At 53.0% G+C, this 13,497-nt stretch overlaps 1 protein-coding gene and 1 long non-coding RNA gene across 2 annotated transcripts in view; one reads left to right on the top strand and one right to left on the bottom strand.

Annotated features, from left to right (window-relative positions):
- The window catches only part of pou2f3 (POU class 2 homeobox 3), a 32,301-nt gene extending 20,214 nt beyond the window's left edge, over positions 1 to 12,087 (top strand). Inside the window, exons 4-13 of the mRNA XM_067970809.1 lie at positions 509 to 613; positions 1,909 to 2,014; positions 3,710 to 3,801; positions 4,907 to 5,059; positions 6,575 to 6,716; positions 7,439 to 7,584; positions 7,988 to 8,149; positions 8,797 to 8,863; positions 9,271 to 9,403; positions 10,172 to 12,087. Of these exons, the coding sequence (XP_067826910.1) occupies positions 509 to 613; positions 1,909 to 2,014; positions 3,710 to 3,801; positions 4,907 to 5,059; positions 6,575 to 6,716; positions 7,439 to 7,584; positions 7,988 to 8,149; positions 8,797 to 8,863; positions 9,271 to 9,403; positions 10,172 to 10,211 (1,146 nt within the window). The 3' untranslated portion in view covers positions 10,212 to 12,087. The remainder of the gene's footprint in view (positions 1 to 508; positions 614 to 1,908; positions 2,015 to 3,709; positions 3,802 to 4,906; positions 5,060 to 6,574; positions 6,717 to 7,438; positions 7,585 to 7,987; positions 8,150 to 8,796; positions 8,864 to 9,270; positions 9,404 to 10,171) is intronic.
- LOC137301362 (uncharacterized) lies at positions 8,917 to 13,421 on the bottom strand. Its single transcript, XR_010958283.1, has 2 exons — positions 13,344 to 13,421; positions 8,917 to 9,399 (listed from the first exon to the last, which is right to left on the bottom strand). It is a non-coding gene; the product is annotated as an uncharacterized lncRNA (long non-coding RNA).
- Between the last annotated feature and the right edge of the window lie 76 nt (positions 13,422 to 13,497).

Raw genomic sequence — 13,497 nt, 5'->3', positions numbered from 1 at the left:
TTTTTCTTTTCATTGGGTGTTTTCTTTTCTGTGTTTAGTATTTTTGCCTTTTCTCTGGAAACATTTCGATTGAGTTCATCCATTCCTGGCGGGGGGGTGGGTGGGTGAATCAGTCAGAGGCTGCGGTTAGAATCGCAGGAAATGGGTACCAGCAGGAGCTGGAATTTGCATACAGAGAGAAGGTGGGGCTCAGGGCTCACCCAGTCCAACCAGTTTGGGCTGTGGGCCTGTGGCTGCACATCCAGTGATATTTAACACCCTTAGTACATGTTGAGCCTTGGCTGGAACCTCTGGCCTCCCAAGCCCTTCACTGTGAGCTGAATATCAGCAGCAAGAGCTGGAGACTGATGGAAGTCAGGAACTAAGGCCAAATCCTGCTGTCTGGAACGCTGGGAATGAGAGGAGAATCCCCTGTCTGGAACGGCACAAGACATTTTGTCCACGCACACCGACGTACTGCCTATCTTTCCGTGTGATGACTGACATTAAGTTACCTTCCATTTTCTAGATCAAAACTGAGGACCCGAGTGATTCTCCTCCACCGGTATTGGCAGAGACAGCCCATCGGTCATGTGCCACCTCTTCGATTGTGTCGGGGAGTCAGATGTCAGTGGTGAGCACTTACACATGTCAAAGTGACCCGTGCATAAACCACCCGTCCAAACGGGCATTTAGTCACTGAGTGACCGCAATTTCATCTCCACTCACAAGTTTACAGCCGTCCCCTTCCTGAACCAATCAGATCTGTTTCCCCACTAAACATCCACTTCAAGAAAATGAGTGTGTGGATTCTGGGATTCTCAAATCCAGAACCGTGGGGTGGGACTGGACTGGACTAGAGTGGACTGGGACAGGGGGTGGGACTGGACTGGACTAGAGTGGACTGGGACAGGGGGTGGGACTGGACTAGAGTGGACTGGGACAGGGGGTGGGACTGGACAAGTGGACTGGGACAGGGGGTGGGACTGGACAAGTGGACTGGGACAGGGGGTGGGACTGGACTGGACTAGAGTGGACTGGGACAGGGGGTGGGACTGGACAAGTGGACTGGGACAGGGGGTGGGACTGGACAAGTGGACTGGGACAGGGGGTGGGACTGGACTAGTGGACTGGGACAGGGGGTGGGACTGGACGAGTGGACTGGGACAGGGGGTGGGACTGGACTGGACTAGAGTGGACTGGGACAGGGGGTGGGACTGGACTAGTGGACTGGGACAGGGGGTGGGACTGGACTAGAGTGGACTGGGACAGGGGGTGGGACTGGACTAGAGTGGACTGGGACAGGGGGTGGGACTGGACAAGTGGACTGGGACAGGGGGTGGGACTGGACAAGTGGACTGGGACAGGGGGTGGGACTGGACAAGTGGACTGGGACAGGGGGTGGGACTGGACAAGTGGACTGGGACAGGGGGTGGGACTGGACAAGTGGACTGGGACAGGGGGTGGGACTGGACAAGTGGACTGGGACAGGGGGTGGGACTGGACTAGAGTGGACTGGGACAGGGGGTGGGACTGGACTAGTGGACTGGGACAGGGGGTGGGACTGGACTAGAGTGGACTGGGGGGGGGGTTGGGACTGGACTAGAGTGGACTGGGGGGGGGTTGGGACTGGACTAGAGTGGACTGGGGGGGGTTGGGACTGGACTAGAGTGGACTGGGATGGGGGGGGTGGGATGGGGACGGGGACTGGAATCATTGACAATTTTCCTCATAAAAGGAAACTGTTCCCTTAAAATTCTGAGATTTGTCATTGTTTGCAACTAGTGCAAAGTGTGAACTTTGTGCACACTTGTGACACTCATTCCCTGAGAGTCTGTGTTTGGGTTAACTGGGGGGAGGGGACTGACTGGGGGCTGGGACGTTGTGAGGGGTGTTGGTCTGAGATTGACTTGTACCTTGTTTGTTCAGGACCTGCAGCCATTACACACCTTACAGCAACTAGTGGTTGTACCTGGGCATCACCTGCAGACATCTGCAACATTCCTGCTGCCTCAGACACAGCAGAGCCAACAAGGTAAGGAATCCCCCCCCCCCCCCCACCCCCCCCACCCCCCCCAAGCTGACTGTGGCTCCGTCACTGAACAGACTGTAATTGTAACTGTGTGCGGCAACCTTCACCCCAGCTCCTGCCATTAAAATCCAAGCAGGGCAGCTCCCGAGGAATCTCACTCATACCACTGCCTCTTAAGGCAGATCTTTGGGATTTCACAATGCGTATCCCAAATGCTGAGCAACTCCGAGCAGTAATCGCATGATATCCCGTGAGGAACCTCCCTGCTGCTGTTTGACTTCAGGTTTGCCAATCAACAATCGTAAGATGCACAGCCACCTGGCGGGGTCGGGGTCACACCCGGCCCGAGTTTCGGGGGGGGGGGGGGTCGGGGTCACACCCGGCCCGAGTTTCGGGGGGGGGGGGGGTCGGGGTCACACCCGGCCCGAGTTTCGGGGGGGGGGGGGGGTCGGGGTCACACCCGGCCCGAGTTTCGGGGGGGGTGGGGGTCGGGGTCACACCCGGCCCGAGTTTCGGGGGGGGGGGGTCGGGGTCACACCCGGCCCGGGGTTGTGGGGTGTGGGGGGATCGGTCACACCTGATGCAGGGACATATTACTACTGCTGCTGCCCTGACACAGATCTCCTAAAGCAGCGAGTGACTCACCTCCTGACTCCCCAAAGCCTTTCCACCATCTACAAGGCACAAGTCAGGAGTGTGATGGAATACTCTCCACTTGCCTGGATGAGTGCAGCTCCAACAACACTCAAGAAGCTCGACACCATCCAGGACAAAGCAGCCCACTTGATTGGCACCCCATCCACCACCCTAAACATTCACTCCCTTCACCACCGGTGCACGGTGGCTGCAGTGTGTACCATCCACAGGATGCACTGCAGCAACTCGCCAAGGCTTCTTCGACAGCACCTCCCAAACCAGCGACCTCTACCACCTCGAAGGACAAGAGCAGCAGATACATGGGAACACCACCACCTGCACGTTCCCCTCCAAGTCACACACCATCCCGACTTGGAAATATATCGCCGTTCCTTCATCGTTGCTGGGTCAAAATCCTGGAACTCCCTTCCTAACAGCACTGTGGGAGAACCGTCACCACACGGACTGCAGCGGTTCAAGAAGGCGGCTCACCACCACCTTCTCAAGGGCAGTTAGGGATGGGCAATAAATGCCGGCCTCGCCAGCAATGCCCACATCCCATGAACGAATAAAAAAAAAAGCAGCAGATTGAGGATGGAGCTTGTTGCTCACTGGATCAGTATGTTAGCGTTTAATGTACTGGGTCTGAAATTAACCCCAACTGCAGTGTGAAAAATGTAATCTACGAAGTGAGGAACATGATTGTAGAATGACACAGACATGACATAGGCCATTCTGCCCCACCAGTCTGTGTTGGTGTTTATCCTTCACACGAGCAGTGTCCTGATCCCCTTGTCCGTGCCCTGTTCCCATATCCCTTTATCCAACCCCCTGTCTAACCCATCCTTAAATGTTGATACGGTCTCTGTATTCTACAACCTCACAGCCTTTAGTGTGAAATGTTTCTCCTCTCTGTCCTAAATCTCCTCGATCTAGTCCCAGTGAGACATTGAACGGACACAAGAAACGCCAACACCCTGTGCTGATTTTGTCTCCCCTCTCTGGATTGTTCTGTGTATTCCTTTGATGGTGTGACTGTATAATTTGTAAATATATTCACAGGTTCACTGCAATCATCAAACCTGCTCCCACTGTCTCAGCAATCGCAGGGCATTCTCCTTCCGCATCAGCCTGGCATCGGGCTCACTCCGCAGGTTAGTGGCGCCCATGTGAAATGTTCCATTACATTTTATCCCAAAGGCAACTTCTCTCCGAGTTAAAGGGCAGCTTTCAGTCTCCATTTTTAAAAGCTCCTGGAACTGGAGCTGGTGAAGACTCTCTCAGCTGCTCTATAAACTGCACAGCAGACCCTGTACCAGAGAATTCAAGGTTACCAGAGGTCAAGGCATCAATGGCCATTGAATATCCGAGAAAGTTGCTGATTAGACCGGAGGTTGGGGGATGGGGGGGGTCGGGGTCACACCTGGCCTGAGGTTGTGGGGGGGGGTCGGGTCGGGGTCACACCTGGCCTGAGGTTGTGGGGGGGGGTCGGGTCGGGGTCACACCTGGCCTGAGGTTGTTGGGGGGGGGGGGTCGGGTCGGGGTCACACCTGGCCTGAGGTTGTTGGGGGGGGGGGGGTCGGGTCGGGGTCACACCTGGCCTGAGGTTGTGGGGGGGGGTCGGGTCGGGGTCACACCAGGCCTGAGGTTGTGGGGGGGGGGGGTCGGGTCGGGGTCACACCTGGCCTGAGGTTGTGGGGGGGGGTCGGGTCGGGGTCACACCTGGCCTGAGGTTGTGGGGGGGGGGGTCGGGTCGGGGTCACACCTGGCCTGAGGTTGTGGGGGGGGGGGTCGGGTCGGGGTCACACCTGGCCTGAGGTTGTGGGGGGGGGGGGGGTCGGGTCGGGGTCACACCTGGCCTGAGGTGGTTGGGGGGGGGGGTCGGGTCGGGGTCACACCTGGCCTGAGGTTGTGGGGGGGGGTCAAGTCGGGGTCACACCTGGCCTGAGGTTGTGGGGGGGGGGTCGGGTCGGGGTCACACCTGGCCTGAGGTTGTGGGGGAGGGGGGGTCGGGTCAGGGTCACACCTGGCCAGAGCAATTTGGCACCAGTCCGGCCACCTGGAGTTGGGAACATGGGATTGGATTTGTAACAACTGGAAATTTATCGATCGTTATGAAAGCTAGTTCCTGATGAGTAAAAATGTCTCCTGGTCTCCTGTTGAGAACAGCTTTGAAATGTTTCTGTTCAAGACTTGGTTCCCTGGAATTTTTCTGCTCAAATTAATTAACTGTGTGAATTAATTTTAATAATTTCACAGGCGGTAGAAGGCCTTCCTCCGCTCCAGGTACCAAAGCATGTTGTCCCGAAACATCTCCCGTCGATGCAGTCAGATGAACCCAGTGACCTGGAGGAGCTGGAACAGTTTGCAAAAACATTTAAGCAAAGACGGATTAAATTGGGATTCACTCAGGTGAGAAGATGGAATTCAATTGCTTCAGGATTCGGAGCAATGAAGGAGCTCCATGAATTTATGCCTCCGTCCCAAACCAGAATCCTGTAACTTGTGCCAGTCGGAAGAATGATGGTGTTTCTGCCGATGTTTGTGCTCAGTGAGGAATGTTGGGCACATGCCATGGCCAGTGATGCCAAGAGATGGCCACCCTCTGCTCATTCAGCTGGGCAGACTGATGCTATGCTGACCATCTGCAGAGTCCGTCCTCTTTAATTGCCAAACCTTTTATCAAAGAGTCGGCCAGCAGGTCTGAGAGTCGGCCTGTGTTGGTGCCGCGGCAAAGTGTAGAACGTTAGGGTAGAATGTGATTTAGACAAGTTGGGTGAGTGGGCAAGAACACGACAGATGCAGTATAACGTGGATAAATGAGAGGTTATCCACTTTGGTTGTAAAAACAGAAAGGCAGATTATTATCTGAATGGTGATAGATTGGGAAAAGGGGAGGTGCAACGAGACCTGGGTGTCCTTGTACACCAGTCGCTGAAAGCGAGCATTCAGGTGCAGCAAGCAGTTAGGAAGGCGAATGGTATGTTGGCCTTCATTGCAAGAGGATTTGTGTACAGGAGCAGGGATGTCTTACTGCAGTTATACAGGGCCTTGGTGAGACCACATCTGGAGTATTGTGTGCAGTTTTGGTCTCCTTATCTGAGGAAGGATATCCTTGCCATAGAGGGAGTGCAGCGAAGGTTTACCAGACTGATTCCTGGGATGGCAGGACTAATGTATGAGGCGAGATTGGGTTGACTAGGCCTATATTCACTAGTTTAGAAGAATGAGAGGTGATCTCATTGAAACATATAAAATTCTAACAGGACTAGACAGACTAGATGCAGGGAGGATGTTCCCGATGGCTGGGGAGTCCAGAACCAGGGGTCACAGTCTCAGGATACGGGGTATGCCATTTAGAACCGAGATGAGGAGAAATTTCTTCACTCAGAGGGTGGTGAACCTGTGGAATTCTCTACCACAGAAGGCAGTGGAGGCCAAATCAAGAAGGAGATGGATATATTTCTTAATGCTAAAGGGATATGGGGAAAAAGTGGGAACAGGAACAGGGTACTGAGTTAGATGATCAGCCATGATCATTTTGAATGGCTGAGAAGGGCCGAATGGCCTTCTCTTGCTCCTATTTTCTATGTTTCTATGTTACCGCAAGTGCAGAGTTCTGTTAGGTGAAATCTCATCTCTGTCAGGAGCTTCCCTCCAGCCTGGATCTGGTCAGTAATCTATGGGCCAGCTTTCCTTTACACCAGGTCCCTTTGAGAATCCAACAGTCATTTGAGCTGCAGCATTTGGTTGGGCCCTGAATACTGCAGTGTTACAGTCCAAGCATTCGATCTGCGTCACTGCCCATCACAACCCACTCACTCTACTTGGTTTCAGGGAGTGAAATGATAGCATTTGTAAAGGAAATCATCACTGTGAAAGTGCGTAACAGGTCTGTGCGTCCCTAAATTCTTTATTTCTTCACAGGGTGACGTGGGATTAGCGATGGGGAAACTCTACGGAAATGATTTTAGTCAAACGACGATCTCCCGTTTTGAGGCTCTGAACCTTAGCTTCAAGAACATGTGTAAACTTAAACCCCTACTGGAGAAGTGGCTGAGTGATGCAGGTACCGGAACCCACACATACCTGCGAATATGTGGTCAGGGGGTAAGAAGGACCATCAGAGCAAAGCCGTCTTGCACTCTAACTCTCCTATTATGGCATCCCATAAACATCTGACTGCTCCAATCAGATTATTCCAAACATTTCACACTCTGAGGAAAGAAGTTTTTCTCATGGTGGTTTTAAATTTGCATTTTACCAATTTAATTTGTGTCCCCTGGTCCTGCGATCCTGTCTGATTCTGAAGTAATATTCAGGCATTCCTCACTATCTCGTTTAATAGTTTATATCCCTCAATGAGGTTTCCCCCTTAACCATCTTCTCTATGGATTGGGGATTAGGAGCTTCTCCTATCTTTGCTGAAAGCTGATTCCTTTCCATGGGGAATTTGTCCTGCACCCTCTCCTGGGCTGGGGTATGGTGTGGTTTAGCAGGAATGTACCCTCTCCATTCGGTCGGGCTTCCAAGCTTTGGGAGCAGTGGGCAGATCCTTGTAATGTGACCAGTGAGTGTGAGCAGGCTCCGATTATGGGTTAATTTACACAATTGTCAGACTTTCTGCTTTCATGGAATCCTGGTGCACGTACGGCGGTTCGGGACTGGTGAACTCTCGGGCACGGGGACTCTGCTCTCGCACGCACATGGGCTTTCACTAAAGCATCGTACACCTTAGGTTGCCGTGTACACGCAGTAACGTTTCGCATTTAAACAATGTTTTTTGGGTAGAAAATGTCCCCTCTGATTCCACACTGAGCAGTCTGACATCGCTTGCTGCCCCACTGATGGGATTGGAGGGTCTTGGGCGCAAGAGGAAGAAGCGGACAAGCATCGAGACCAACATCCGCTTGACTCTGGAGAAGCGTTTCCACGAGGTGAGATTAGCTGGGAGCTGACAACCAATTAGTGAATGGGTTCCTCAGAACTCCCCTCCCCGTCCCCTCTCCTGACCCTGCCCTCGCCTTCCATTATCCTGATTACCTCCTCACTCCCCAACTTTCGTCACCTCTCCAACATAAGAACATTAGGAGGCCATTCAGCCCCTCGAGCCTGTTCCGCCATTCAATTAGATCGTGGCTGATCTCTATCTTAACTCCATCTTTGGGTTCCGAATCCCTTTCTACCTATCAACATAATCCTCTATTATACTCTGTCTGCCATGCACTCCAGTAATATCTGATCCCCTATTCCCTCACTCCCTCATAGCTGGATTGCAGCGCAGAATGCAGTAAGTTTAATTTTTAAATGATCTAATTCCATGGCGCTGTTTCACATCAGAACTCGAAGCCCAACTCCGAGGAAATTGTGATGATCGCAGAGCAGTTATTGATGGAGAAAGAAGTTGTTCGTGTTTGGTTCTGTAACCGGCGACAGAAAGAGAAGAGGATTCACTTCCCCATCACTCCGTCCATCAAGCCTCCAATGTACAGCTCGCGGCTGGTGAGTCCCGCACCCTCCGGGGGAGAGGTGGGGGGGGGGGGGGCCGGGTCCCGCACCCTCCGGGGGAGAGGTGGGGGGGGGGGGGCCGGGTCCCGCACCCTCCGGGGGAGAGGTGGGGGGGGGGCCGGGTCCCGCACCCTCCGGGGGAGAGGTGGGGGGGGGGGGCCGGGTCCCGCACCCTCCGGGGGAGAGGTGGGGGGGGGGGGGCGAGTCCCGCACCCTCCGGGGGAGAGGTGGGGGGGGGGGGCGAGTCCCGCACCCTCCGGGGGAGAGGTGGGGGGGGGGGGGGGCGGGTCCCGCACCCTCCGGGGGAGAGGTGGGGGGGGGCGAGTCCCGCACCCTCCGGGGGAGAGGTGGGGGGGGGGGGGGCCGGGTCCCGCACCCTCCGGGGGAGAGGTGGGGGGGGGGCCGGGTCCCGCACCCTCCGGGGGAGAGGTGGGGGGGGGGGGCCGGGTCCCGCACCCTCCGGGGGAGAGGTGGGGGGGGGGGGCCGGGTCCCGCACCCTCCGGGGGAGGGGGGGGGGTCGGGGTGGTCAGGGTGTCGGGGTGTTGTGTACACCAGGAACCCTGTCCATGAGCAATCAGTCTGATGAACTTGGCAGCTTGTGTTATTGGTGCCGTTACTCATCTCACACTTTGTGTTGTAGGTTTCCACCTCAGGATCTCTTGACCCTCTGATTATGACACAGGTTCACAGCAGTGTGAGTGCGACAGGTAAGACCTGCTCTGAAATATTCAGTTTATCAAATCTCAGGTTAGCAATTCACTGTGTGGAAGCACTTGCAGATTTATACTGGAGGAAGTTGAGATTACATAAAATCAGAGTGAAGAATTTTGTATTACAATTGAATGATGATTATGTAAAGGTGATAAATATTGTTTCTGCCTGTTAGCTCCGAGTGATAAGCTTCTATCATCAGACTTTGGTTATCCTATTCCATGGTCGCTGACCTCTTCTCCGCCCCGGGTTTGACCTGTTACCAGTGGGTGAGGAGTTACTGGAGGCAGAATTGATTTTCCAGGGCACAGATGCTGTGGGTAATAGAGGGGACTCTGCTCCCCCAGATTTGAGTGCTTGAATCGAGGGGCAATTCAAAGTGTTTTGTTCCTTTCCCTCCCAGGAGTGTCTTCCACCAGTTTGTCTGGCAGCCCCAGCAGATCATCATCACCAAATGCACCATCCACTGCCACTGTGCACACATCACAAAGCAACCAGTCCGGGCTCAGCTCATCAAGTCTTGGCACCAACTCTGGGTAAGTAACACAGGAGAGGGATCTGTTAATCCTGACCTTTGACCACAAATTGAAGCAAGAGGAGCTTCCAAATTGACCTTGAAATTGATGGTTACTTGTACAGGGTTACATTACAACAGTGACTACTCTTCCAAAAAAAACGTACTTCATTGGCTGTGAAGCCCTTTGGGGCATCCAGAGGACGTGAAACGCACTATTTAAATGCAAGTGACTGACCGACCAAACAGTACAGTACTCAACCCACAAAGAGGAATTGACTGCTCCTACACCACAAGCTGATTCCCTCTTGCCTTGTGCTCTCTGTTATCGCAGTGCCTTGGTTCACATTCTGCTAATGTGGTCAAACCTGGGGCTGGTTCCATCATGCCCATTCTCTACTCATGGTGCTGCAGAGACACAAATGTAAGGGAACAGAACTTGACCATCAGACAGGGTGCTGGGCAGAGTGTGAGTCCACGTGAGACACACAGGAGCTTGAGCCAATAGGTGTAGAGATCCCTGCTGATTTCTCCTCCAGCCTTTAGGTATTTTCTGTATTTTTGCTCTGGGTTCCAGGCCCATTGCCCTGCCTATCTAACCATAGAGATGAGCGCCTGCCCCACCCATTCCAATCACTCAGGACCATGGCGGGGAGGAACAGTTCCAGCTCCAGTACAGATTTGTGGGTGGTCTCTACAGATACCTGCCTCGATCTACTTGCTTCCTGTTTCTATGCTCATGGCCACCATGGTGCTTAGTTAAAAACAGTTTGTTTACTTTGTTTTCCAGCTCACGGTTCTGGTGGAATGGTCCCTCGTTCCTGCACTGAGTAATTGACATTCTGATAACTCCATTCTATGATGAGCCTTATCTTCAGCTCTCCACACTTCTCGATGTCCAGTAGGCGCAGTGTCCAGATACATGGCGAGGATGCACAGCGCCAAACCTGCACACGTCATACTCAACGTTTTATACCAGAGTTTTGTAGTGAGAGAATGCAAACATCGGAATCAGCAATAATGCTCCAATGGATTCATCGATGTGCTGTCTTCACTGCCAATTAAAGCTAATGGACCGTTAAAGCCTCCACCTTCTACCTTTAGATTCTACCCAGTGACTGATTGCTGTCTTCTTTCTGTGCAAGATACAGTAACAAGTTCCTGCCAATCTTTCACTGTGTACTGGTCCTGACCCATCACAGTTTGTGTAATATTACGTGTTTACAGGCACATTTCATGTTCTGATGTGATGAACTGCATTTTACTAATTTACAGTTTGAATTTAATACTGAGCACATCACTGACTCTGTATTTGACTCCGTGTGATGGACTGGTTTAAGCTCCCGCAGTAATGTAGGGCTGGCATCAGTGGTCAGGATTTGGGGTGGGTGTCAGTGCTGACTTTAATGCTGCTGGTATTCGGAGAGTGGGCATACGAATAATGGATTGAGATTAACATTTGCGTCTACGATTGTTATGTGCCCTGCCTAATATTTGGCTCTTGAGTTATTGTACATAAATCAATTCATTTAAAGAATGAGTAAGTCAGTGATAAAAGGCCATTTGGCCCATCCATATTCAACCCTCTAGCTCCCCATTATAGCGTCTGGGATTGTAGCTCACCCTCTGAAACTAAACACATCAGCTGATGTGTCCCATCCCTCCACCGTACTCGCCCACAAACAGCAATCTTGGAATTATCGCCACGCAGTTCCCTATCCTCCAGATCAGCGTAAACAAACATGGCAGCATCAGGTGACAATCCAAATCACTCCAAAGACTTCTGGATATTTTATATCCTATAAAATAAGTTTGTACCGTAATGATCCTCCCCTCGCCTGCTCTCTGCCTGCTCCTCTGCCCGGCCGCAGGTTCCGACAGCCTTCGAGTAAAGAAGTTTCTCTGAATATCCGCTTTGACTATTTTCACCAATTTCAATTCATATCCTCCGCTTCGATTTTCTTGGCTTACTTTAAAGTAATATGTTAGATTTACCTGATCTATATTATATTTCATTTACCGGCTTTCTAAACTGTAAAGCTTGATACTCTGATTTGTGCTGATCGTCACTCCCTTTACATTGCGATCAGTTCTGTTCCCCTCTGCACCCCCTCCAAAGATTTTTTTTGAGTGCGGTGGCCAGAATTGAACACAGTAGCTCACTGAGGTCTGACCAGGGCATTAGCACAAGCACTAGAGACATATCCCAACATTGTCAACTTTTTAATTACTTTGCCACATTGAGCAGATAGTGAAAGCAGTGAGTATTATTTCTCCTAGGGCTTTCTGAGTTTCTCTGCAGCAATTGAATCCTAATCTTTGCGTACTCTTAACACTTTGGTTGAAAAGAAAATGTGCAGCAGCGTTTTATATTTATCAGTGTTAAATTTCTTTTTTGTAATTTCTCTGATGAATTGAATAACTAATTCTTGCCTTCCCTCGGAAGATTAAGTACTGAATGTGACACTATTTCATGTACAACCAATAACCACTTCATTATGCTATTTCTGTGTAGTCGAGGATATGATTATAAATAGAATAACTTGATTTGGGAATTACAACATTATGCACACATCAGACCCTATACTACGGGTGTGTTCCTAGTACACGAGGTCAGGTGTGTATCACACCAACGGGAAGTACAGTGTCCTGGGCGTAGTTTGATTATTTCCCTACAGAGACTGGCTAGGATCATCAGCCACCGAATGGTGAGTTTGAGCTGTGACCCAGTTCCCACTCCCTGATACCAGGCCCCAGGGCTGTTTTATAACGGCGGGCATGTATAAAGCAGTAACATGAAGGATTTGTTTCTTAATCAAGTTGGAAGAATATCCAGTTAAAAGTATTCCTCCTGCCAGTGCACCGAGGGCCAGTGCCAGTGCCACCAGCCCCACTGGGACTCCATAGACCCAGTTGATAGAATTCAGTTAAATTAGGCAAGGGTTCAGAGAGACATTTCCTGCCAGGTTGTCACTCGACAAGGTTCGTGAACACACAGGATCTCCGGTGTCCTCACAGAGGAAATAAAGAGTTAAATTAAATAATATACTTCAGGGAAGAGTGAAAGAATCTGGGATTATGGATTGGGGGTGAAGGAACCTGGGACTAATGGGATGGGGCGAACAATCTTTCCTTGTTTTACACACTCCTTTCCCTGTGATTGGAGTTGAGGATGGGCCGAGAACTCGCTGCAACTAATGACGTATAACAGCTTCAAATGTTTGTTTGCTAATTCCTTTTTCAATAGTTTAGTTTAATTTATTCTGTCAAGTGGCGTTTTGTGAATAAAGCGCGGGACTAAATTGCTGAATATTTATGAAAGTCACGCTGTTAATTTCTTGCTTTCCCTGTCCCACCAATATTGCGATTCTTCAGCCCACAGACTGTGACCAGCAGCGGGCCCGAGTCCCCCAGCCCGGGGCCCGGGGCCCGAGTCCCCCAGCCCGGGGCCCGGGGCCCGAGTCCCCCAGCCCGGGGCCCGGGGCCCGAGTCCCCCAGCCCGGGGCGCCCGAGTCCCCCAGCCCGGGGCCCGGGGCCCGAGTCCCCCAGCCCGGGGCGCCCGAGTCCCCCAGCCCGGGGCCCGGGGCCCGAGTCCCCCAGCCCGGGGCGCCCGCAACTTTGGACATTTAAAGGAATAAAGTTTTTACCAAACTCGGCAACAAAATACAACTAATCCCCTGCCTCATTCCGCAGCCCCGGTTACTCGCAGCATCTCATCCTCAAACCGCAATCAAACCACCCGCGACCGCCACACCCCGGGGGCCGGCCCTCCCCCCCCACTCGCGCGCGCCCCCCCCACTCGCGCGCCCCCTCCCCTCGCGCGCCCCCTCCCCCCCACTCGCGCGCGCCCCCTCCCCCCCACTCGCGCCCCCCCCCCACTCGCGCGCGCCCTCCCCCTCGCGCGCGCACACCAGCCCGCTCCTCTCCCCCCGCCCTCCCGGGCCCGCGCAGTCTGTGCCCACCAGTCGGAGGCGCTGCCGCCGGTTCCGTCTGTGCGGCCCGAACCACACGGCGTCACGCCCGGGGACTGGGAGGGCGGGGCCGAGGGAGGGGCCCGGGGACTGGGAGGGCGGGGCCGAGGGCGGGGCCCGGGGACTGGGAGGGCGGGGCCGAGGG

This window comes from Heptranchias perlo, chromosome 33 (genome assembly GCF_035084215.1).
Source record: "Heptranchias perlo isolate sHepPer1 chromosome 33, sHepPer1.hap1, whole genome shotgun sequence".
In the NCBI taxonomy this organism is placed as follows: domain Eukaryota; kingdom Metazoa; phylum Chordata; class Chondrichthyes; order Hexanchiformes; family Hexanchidae; genus Heptranchias; species Heptranchias perlo.
The sequence above is the reverse complement of the archived record's forward strand: the minus strand, read 5'-3'. Positions and strand labels throughout refer to the sequence as shown.